The 10,000-nt window shown below is 39.1% G+C and overlaps 3 protein-coding genes across 3 annotated transcripts in view; 1 reads left to right on the plus strand and 2 right to left on the minus strand.

Annotated features, from left to right (window-relative positions):
- The window catches only part of LOC137995496 (DNA ligase 1-like), a 461,965-nt gene that overhangs the window by 149,628 nt on the left and 302,337 nt on the right, over nt 1-10,000 (minus strand). The gene's annotated exons all lie outside the window — the stretch shown is intronic.
- The window catches only part of LOC137995027 (uncharacterized), a 224,232-nt gene that overhangs the window by 125,923 nt on the left and 88,309 nt on the right, over nt 1-10,000 (minus strand). The gene's annotated exons all lie outside the window — the stretch shown is intronic.
- LOC138008287 (protein NLRC3-like) lies at nt 2,151-9,772 on the plus strand. Its single transcript, XM_068855579.1, has 5 exons — nt 2,151-2,156; nt 2,890-2,976; nt 4,791-4,795; nt 4,963-5,102; nt 6,543-9,772. The coding sequence occupies exons 1-5, from the start codon at nt 2,151-2,153 to the stop codon at nt 9,770-9,772; spliced, it is 3,468 nt and encodes a 1,155-aa protein (XP_068711680.1).

The raw sequence follows: 10,000 nt of genomic DNA on the forward strand, positions 1-10,000 counted from the left end.
CTTTTATCTATAATCGAAAATGTTACTGGCCTTACATTACTCTCTAGTATATTCTTACTTACAGTGTAACATGTTGCAATGTTGCCTGATCCTGCAGCTACTGCTCCAAGTGCATTGTGGGACTTATAACGAAAGCATCTTATCTAGCAAATAACCCCCATCTTTTGCCAACTTACCCGTATTTTTTCTATTTACCCGTGTATAAGTCGACCTTTTATGGCCTCAAAAGAAGCTCCAAAAATCGCCCTCGACTTATACACGGGTCAAAGATTTAGAGCCAAGTTCCAGCTAAGTAACTTATTCAAAATTAACATAATAAGGTTGCCTTGGGCACAACGAACGCAGTGGACAAAAGACTTCAAAATGAATGTAAGCAATTCCAGTTGAAATGAAAAAGGATTTGTCCTACTCTAAATGTTGAAGATACTTACAAGCACAAATATGAAATAGACACTGGAAACTTTCGTTTTCCAAAGGCGGAAAGCACTAAAAGGCATTTCTGTTTCTTCAAATAAAACGCGATCGTTCAACGGCTTAGTAACCTGGCACAATACCTCGTTTGTTTGTCAGTCAACGACCAATTAAACCTCGCACATTTCGCATCGTTCGCCAGTTATTTTCAAAGATTGACTCCTGCTTCTGTGATGTTGTGCTTATCCTCTAAAGCCCTTTATCTTTGAACAACAAAACAGGTTAGTTTGAGGTTTACATGTTCGATTTTCTGAGAAAGTTTTTGAAACTCAAGGACAAAATGCCCGCATATACAACAACTGCTGAACCACAAAACTATAAAGTGCTTGAGGCCCTGATTTTTTTGTGTATCCACAGTCAAAGAATACAAGATTAGTGTCCCTTGAACATTTAACAAAGAAATTAAGAAATTGCCTATTTTTGCCATCAATAATGGGGGGTCGACTTATACACGGGATCGAGGTATACACGGGTAAATACGGTAAACTCCTTGATATTTATAACATTAAATTCCTTTTCCATCACTGCTTCCATGTACTTGTATCATCATAATCGTCTGCCCAATAGCTTTCCCAGTCTCTTTTCAACTAGTCATCAGGTCCACCAATGCAAACTGGATTTTCCTCTCGGTACAGGTCCCATCTTTGTTGAACGAATGTGAAGCAGTTCAGCATCCTTCATCAAGGACCAATAATCTGGAGATCATTGCCTGTTTCACTAATTACATGTAGCTTACCATCTATTTTTGTTTTAAAAGAAAACTGAAGGATTAGCTTGCTAAAAGCCTATTTACAGGTACCATTTAGATTTTGCATTGCATTTGCTCACTCTGTACTTAACCAATATACTGTTTATTATTAAATTATCCAAGGAAGCCTATTTAATATAAGCTCCAAGCTTCACGTGGCTTGCTTGTTACACCAATCTTTATTTAATAATTATAAACAACTTTTGATCAGTGCTGTGTTATTTATCTTTCACATGTTTGGCTAAATGTATGATGCCCTAAAGATCTTCTCTGACACTTGTTTCAGGTGCTGTTTTGGCAGTTATTCCCAGTGATGGACAAACCAAGTACACACTGCTATGTTGCCTTCTGGTCAGGCTGGGTTCACAAGTGTTGAGGGATACGTTTGACAGAATAATTAGTCCACAAGACCTTTGCGGTGCCTTGAAACATGAGCTAGTGCACTCTAAGCTTCGGTCTCTTAAAAAAGAAGGAATCCTCAATCCAGTGCAGTGGAGTAAATTGTATCCAGTTAAACCCTCTTCTGTGTCATCCACTGGCTTTGACAATTCTCTCTTGCTTGTGCTTCTGAGGACAATCTGTAACCTGAGTCCTCCAGCCACTGGCTGGGATCTACTTCCCCATTCCTCTGACAACAGCTGTGAGTCTGACATTGTACGTTTGAAGTATTTTGTGGATACAGTATTGGCCCATGCCAAAGAGGCCTCTGTTAGTGATGCATTTTTTGATAAATACAAAGATCAGATCCAGAAAACGCTGGTACGATTGGGTGGAGCTAAATATGAAGATGCCTTTTGTAAAATAGAGAAACAAGAAATGGATCCACTAGATGAGGAACATTTCCAAAAACTTCTGAAACAGTGGAAAGAGGGTGACAACAGAATTACAGACAAACTAAATGAGTGGGAGTGTAAAATGAAGACTTCTAGAGATGCAGGTGGGTTTTTGGGAGTGAAAACTTACTGATGTTACAACAGCATTTTGAACGATTTGTGTCTTCTGTTGAAAAAGAAATAAAGTACTAATAAAAGCAATAATTTTCTTAGTTGCCTTAGTTGCTGATTACCATCAATTACCAGTTGCATGGCATAGTGTAGGTTGGGTGCCTGAAATGTCTAGTGGCAGGCAGCTTCTAGAAGGAAAGGGGTCTCATGCCTGGGAAACCCTGGCAACCCACGCACAAGGGGAAGGGAGTGCATGAGTAGCCAATAAATTAACACTGTTAAGATCAGTGAAATGAGGCAGCCAGGAGGGTGGAAGAACACTGATAAACATTTCCCAAAATGCCAATGAATCCTTTTAAAACACAGTGACTTACAATGCAATGTGTTTCAATCATGCATATTGGTTTCAAAACCTCACAAGATCCAGGGTTATGTGTCTATTAATAATCACTGCTGACCATCAAGGATAGACAACTGCTCCTTGTTGTTAAGTCTAATTTGACTGCTTTACAATAAACAGGGATTCTGATATGGTGCGAAAAAATTGGGAAATTATGCACCACTTTCAAGTCTAATTATGCACCATTTATGCGGGAAACTATGCGATTTCATTAATATTTTCGAATATTAATAGATTTCTCTTTGTATTCGATAGTGCAAATTAAATTCTTGCTGTTGCTTTTTTTATTAACCTAACAGCAGACTGTGTTGATTATTTTACAATAGATCGTGTGCAGCCAGGAGCAAGCTGTGCTGATGTTGTTTCAGCAGCAGCAGCTACAGGAAGCAGCACACACACTCATCATGGACAAGGTAACTAATTCATACAGATCACTAAAAGATTTCTTGAAATTACGTAAGTGGAAAGTGGATTTTGTGTGATAAAACGAATCAAGAGAGGATTAGTCTCCACAATAATCAAACTGGAGTTGACCACATGCAGCTGAAAAATCTGTTTTGATCAAATCTTATCCAGATATAGCCTGTAATTATTGTAACAGTTGCGTTACTGTTTTTGCGTGACACCATTTGATTTCTTTGGGTTGTTTGTTTGCGGTTAAAGGGGGTGTTGTGTTTCATTTTTTCGCACACCCATTTTATTAGTCGTTGTCGGCACGTGGAATTGTGTGTAAGTTGTTTTTGGTTTTGTTCTTTTTAAGCCATTGGCGTGGTGGAATTGATATGTGAGAGATCCTTTTCGTTGGTTTATCTTTGTTTGTTTCATGACACTCATAGGATTGCTGCTGATTACTGTGAATCGCCAACTGTGTGTACTGTAGGTAATGGGTGCCAGAATTGTCTAGCAGCAAAGAGCATCTAGAGGGAAAAGGCCCTCATGGCTAGGAACCCCGGAAATCTAGCAAAATGCAATAAACCCCCACACACAAGGGGTAGAGAGTGAGCAGCAATCACACTGATAAAATCAGTGGAGAGAGAGAGGGAGGGGCGGGTGGGGGAACACCAATAAAGAAATCCCAAGATGCCATTGAAACTACCCAAATGGCTTTGAATGACAATACAATGTATTTCGATTCGTCATGCTCATTGGTTTCAAAAGTTCATTAGATCCTGCAGCATGTGTCTATTTGTAATCACTGCTGACCACAGAGGATGGAAAATTACATGTACTCCTTGTTGTTAAGTCTAATTATTTTGACAGCTTTACAATAAAAACAGTTTAAATAATCAGCTTAACTCGAAGCTGACAGTTTTAAAGAGACTAAAGCACCCAATCACTGTATGATTTCCCACTTTAATTGTTTGCAAAAAGACACTTACTTAACCAGGTAATTAGGGACACTTTCAATGTCTACCACCATTTCATGCTCACTGTGATTTTACACCCGGGTGATGTGATAATCGATAAGACAATACACTTATTCCAATTCAACTTCTAGAAAATCCCGCGGACAAATCGAATCCCGCGGACAAATCGTAGGCGATCACTATTGAAATAACATCTGATTTACAAACTGGTGCACGAATGATCGGATTTTGCCAAAATTGATGATCAATAATGACTCTTTTTTACTCCCAAAAAAATTTTAACAACCTAGTGGCAACAGTGTATGTGTCGTATTTGACTAGCTCTGTGCAAGGTAATAAATACGTTCAAGGTTTTAAGTCTGCAAATATCACTTTTCCCTTGTTTTGATCAATACACAATTGCAATGAATTTATCAAGCAAGAGCACGCTGCACAAGAAGGCTATAAAATACAATGCGTGTTATCAAAAAGTAAATTTTATCTTCATCCATCTTTATTTATTATTATTATTATATATCCATATTTGACTCATTGAAATTATTTGTATTCTTGGGAAACACCTACCAGTTAACGCTCTACAACGTTTTTGTGCATGGCCTACATTTGTGACATATTATCTTGGGATGTTATTTGTGCTGTTTAAGTTTGAGATTTACTATATTTCTCTGATAAACAATAATCAAAACCTTGTACTATTGATATGAAATGATTTTCTCTTCCACTTTCAATATACCAACTTACCCACTGTTTCAGTTTATAATTACAGGTATTATTGTCAAAGTCCTAGTTATTTCTGCTATTTCGATACAGATCCACTGACTTGGTTTGCTTTCTTATGTGTGTTGTCTTTGATTTTTCAGCACTTGTACTAATTTTTCGAATACAGCTGTACATCTCTAAATTATAGTTTATTTTAGGTGATCAGTTTCCTAATTTAGCTTAGTTCCATTCTCTTCTCAGTCAGCTGTGTCATAAAGGGTTTTTCTTTCTGTCTAGTTTCTAAATGTTAATATAATTATTTGTCTTTGACAGTGCCAATAAAATTCTTGCTGTCAACGTGACAGCGGACTGTGTTGGTTATTTTACAATAGACCCTGTGCATCCAGAAACAAGCTGTGCTGATGTTCTCTCAGCAGCTGCAGGAAGCAGTACACACAGTCAGCATGATCAAGGTAATAAATTCAAATCACTGAAAGGAAAGTTCAGGCTACAACACAAGGCATGCAAACTCTTTTCATCTTCCCTCCTTTTCGTCTCCCTCTCTATTGATATAACTGGCTCTGCATCTCCGGTATCCTTCAGAAAGAAACTCAAAAATGCAATTCCAGATAAATATTACTTCTACTACAGATAAAAACGTCGTATTTTGTATCTTTCTTAAATTCATGCCCATCTGAATTTTTATGTGAGTGAAACTAAGCTTACAAGCCCTAATGGTTTTTATTAGGTTTCCTCACCATTTAATTTGTTAATCTGGTATCTATTTATAGTCTGTAAATCTAATACACAATGGGAAAAATAATATAATTTAAAATAAAGTAAGTAAGGTGTGGAAGTTGCTTAAGTGGATAGCGGAATTTTTTCGTAGTTCAACTATTAAAGCATATATTTTCATTCCGGAGATATGTGTGTTATTCCCCATTTATTATATAGATACTGATGAAATACCAGGATTTCTCCTTTTACTAAAAAAATCATATCTTTACCGCGCGCACTGTACATATCATTTTTATCTTTCACTTGTGAGAATATAGGTGTCGTCATGTTAACGAACACGATTAGCCAATAAAACGCGAGCTTCCCCTTCATTGTAAGATACTTTTGTGCTTTAATAAAATTCTTATCTACTACATTAACATTTTTATTGCACAATTTTACATTATCATGATTTGTTTTTCATAACTTTCATATCTTGTTTCATGTTACACAACATGCGTGTTTTAGCGGTTGGTGACCACTTTTTGATCATTTCGAAAATGAGTAAAAAGAGTTGTTTTAAATCTACACATTTCATCAATATCTATATAATAAACAGAACGCTACATGGCTGCTTCGGGATGTGAATTTTATCTTCTAGTGCTGAAAGTGTCTCTCACTCGTTCGATTCGCTCACTCGAAGATATAATTCAAATCCCCGCGCGGCCATGTAATGTCCTCTGTTAATACTACAAATTACAGTTAATGATAGCGAGAATATTATATAATAAAGACTGCTTGAGAGAATTGCGTGTTTTTTGGAGTGGCCACTTGATCTGTTGTTACAACTTCTCTCTGAAGAAACGTTATCTTGTGTTGAAAAGTAAGGAAGTATTTCACCATTTGATAATAAAGGGTTTGGGACCCGGATGCATGACTGGCGCAAAGATCAGTCTCAAACTTATGACATTAACTTTGCAATGTGAAAAAGTAATTTGCGTTACTATCAAACTGCATTTTCGGGAAAAAACATCTTGGTTTTGTGACAAAAAGTGACCATTTCTCAGTGACATTTGTTTTTGAAATGTTGCCAAATATGGGACCTTCCGTGGCGTCAATACTAAGAAGGTTAAGGTTAGAGAAAAAAAAAACACTACAGGCAACACCTTTTTAAAAATTACTTTTGTCTTTTGCAGAATTACCACATTCTGCCAATATTATAGAAAGGGTCCGTCAGCTCTACAGTACTCGTGAAAAAATGATTTTTCCTGTTCCATGGCTTGATGACTTTAGCTTTCATCTCGATGCTATTTTTACCAAGTTAAAGATTTTGGGCAAAAAAAAGACACGGGGAACTTTGACTGATGAAATCACCAACATGACAGCTATCTTTAAAGGACATGAAGATTGTGCAAAGCCACGGACTGTGTTAATTGAAGGAGACCCAGGCATGGGAAAGACAACTTATTGTCAGAAACTGGCATATGATTGGGCAATGAAACGAGAAGAATGCGACGAGTCTTTTCCCGAGATTGACGTTCTATTGCTTTTAAGGTGTCGTGATATCAAAACTGATATTTGGGAGGCCATTGATGACCAAATTCTTCCTCTTGATATTGAAGAAGAAGACAAGGCATTGTTCTTCCAGTTCATTCGACAAAATCAATTCAAGGTTCTGTTAGTGCTTGATGGACTTGATGAAGTGGATTCCAGTAAAGTTGACATGTTCAAGGACCTTCTGGAAAGTAAAATGTTACCCAATTGCCACATTGTTATCACATCACGCCATGAAACTGGTAAGAGTGTAAGGCGGTACTGTGACACCCTGTGGGAGATTGTGGGATTTACTCTTCAAGACGCGAAGAGCTACATTCTTAAGTACTTTAAAGGCATGGAACACTTGGCAAAAGAGCTACTCAAACAGCTTGATTTTGACATATATGCAAATGGAGACTTGATAGAGTTGACACAGAATCCTCTTAATACAGCCTTACTTTGCATCCTTATTGAAGATTTCAAGGGTGTACTTCCACCGGAAAGGACACAGTTGTACACAGAAATTGCGCGATGTGTTTTGTTAAGATGTGAAAAGAGAAATCGATCATCGAGTGGCAGTGATGCTGACCTACTGGAAATTTACAAGGATGACCTGGTGCAGTTGGGATGCATGGCGTTGCAGTCTTTACGTAAAGGAGAGTTGTTTTTCGACGAGAATGAATTTAAAGGCAGTTCCAGTAATTTGATCAAGTTTGGGTTTCTTTCGATCCAGACCGGTGGCAACAAGAGAAAACCTTCCTCGCGCTTTTGCTTTCTTCACAAGACCTTTCAAGAGTTCTTTGCTGGCTTTTATCTTGCTTATCAGATCCTTGATGGAGACACAGATTGTAAATCAGTAGTGACCGATGTAAGGAACATGAAGGAACTGAAACAATTGTTTTTATTCATGAGTGGTATTTTGTCCGCAAGATCTGAAGAGATGACAGTTTCGTTGGTAAAAAGCATAGCAGAGCTTGCAAGTTCGTCCAATATGGGATTGGAGAATAACAGAGAAGAAATTTTAGAGTTAGCACTTGATAGTATATTGGAATGCAAATGTCATGGAGAGAACCTTCAGTCTAAGTTACTTCAGACCTTTGGACAGAACTTTCCTGTTAAAGATCTCGCCGTGAATATTGGATTCCATCATGTTTACCTTTTCTGTGAAATTCTCAAAGTCAACACATGCTTGACTACTTTGGATTTGAGAAACAACGAGATTGGTTCCGCTGCCGCTGAATTCCTTTCTGAGGCTCTCAAAGTCAACACATGCTTGACTACTTTGCATTTGAGAAACAACGAGACTGGTTCCGCTGGCGCTGAATTCCTTTCTGAGGCTCTCAAAGTCAACACATGCTTGACTACTTTGGATTTGGAATGGAATGCAATTCGTTCCGCTGGCGCTGAATCCCTTTTTGAGGCTCTCAAAGTCAACACATGCTTGACTACTTTGAATCTGAGTCAGAACAAAATCGATGCCGCTGGCGCTGAAGCCCTTTCTGAGGCCCTCAAAGTCAACACATGCTTGACTACTTTGAATCTGAGTCAGAACAAAATTGATGCCGCTGGCGCTGAATCCCTTTCTGAGGCTCTCAAAGTCAACACATGCTTGACTACTTTGAATTTGAGGGAGAACAAAATCGATGCCGCTGGCGCTGAAGCCCTTTCTGAGGCTCTCAAAGTCAACACATGCTTGACTACTTTGGATTTGGGGAACAACTTAATAGATGCCGCTGGCGCTGAATGCCTTTCTGAGGCTCTCAAAGTCAACACATGCTTGACTACTTTGGATTTGGAATGGAATGGAATTCGTTCCGCTGGCGCTGAAGCCCTTTCTGAGGCTCTCAAAGTCAACACATGCTTGACTACTTTGAATCTGAGTCAGAACAAAATTGATGCCGCTGGCGCTGAATCCCTTTCTGAGGCTCTCAAAGTCAACACATGCTTGACTACTTTGAATTTGAGGGAGAACAAAATCGATGCCGCTGGCGCTGAAGCCCTTTCTGAGGCTCTCAAAGTCAACACATGCTTGACTACTTTGGATTTGGGGAACAACTTAATAGATGCCGCTGGCGCTGAACGCCTTTCTGAGGCTCTCAAAGTCAACACATGCTTGACTACTTTGGATTTGGAATGGAATGGAATTCGTTCCGCTGGCGCTGAAGCCCTTTCTGAGGCTCTCAAAGTCAACACATGCTTGACTACTTTGGATTTGGAATGGAATGGAATTCGTTCCGCTGGCGCTGAATCCCTTTCTGAGGCTCTCAAAGTCAATACATGTTTCACTACTTTGGATTTGAGCCACAACGAAATCGATGCCGCTGGCGCTGAATCCCTTTCTGAGGCTCTCAAAGTCAACACATGCTTGACTACTTTGGATTTGGGGAACAACTTAATAGATGCCGCTGGCGCTGAATGCCTTTCTGAGGCTCTCAAAGTCAACACATGTTTGACTACTTTGGATTTGAGTTGGAACAAAATTGATGCCGCTGGCGCTGAATCCCTTTCTGAGGCTCTCAAAGTCAACACATGCTTGACTACTTTGCATTTGAGTTGCACCAAAATTGATGCCGCTGGCGCTGAATCCCTCTCTGAGGCTCTCAAAGTCAACACATGCTTGACTACTTTGGATTTGAGTTGGAACAAAATTGATGCCGCTGGCGCTGAATCCCTTTCTGAGGCTCTCAAAGTCAACACATGCTTGACTACTTTGCATGTGAAAGACAACGGCATCGATGCCGCTGGCGCTGAATCCCTCTCTGAGGCTCTCAGAGTCAACACATGCTTGACTACTTTGGATTTGGAAGAAAACTACATCGATTACGCTGGCGCTAAATCCCTTTCTGAGGCTCTTAAAGTCAACACATGCTTGACTATACTTTGCATTTGAGTTGGGGGTGATTTCGATTGACCGTATTCCAGGAGAAGAATACATGGAATAAAAGGTAAAAATCCTTCGTTTTTGCAAGGATCCTTATTAAAATAGACCACATTCGTATTCTCCGTATTGGACTGGAACTGGCTTGCATTGGAGGCTCATGCGGGGAAATCTTTTCAAATGGAAATACTTTTTATTGTTATTGAGCTGGAATTTTTTCCCGACAGCGCGCGCTCTTAT

Source organism: Montipora foliosa, chromosome 1 (genome assembly GCF_036669935.1).
Source record: "Montipora foliosa isolate CH-2021 chromosome 1, ASM3666993v2, whole genome shotgun sequence".
Classification (NCBI taxonomy): Eukaryota; Metazoa; Cnidaria; class Anthozoa; order Scleractinia; family Acroporidae; genus Montipora; species Montipora foliosa.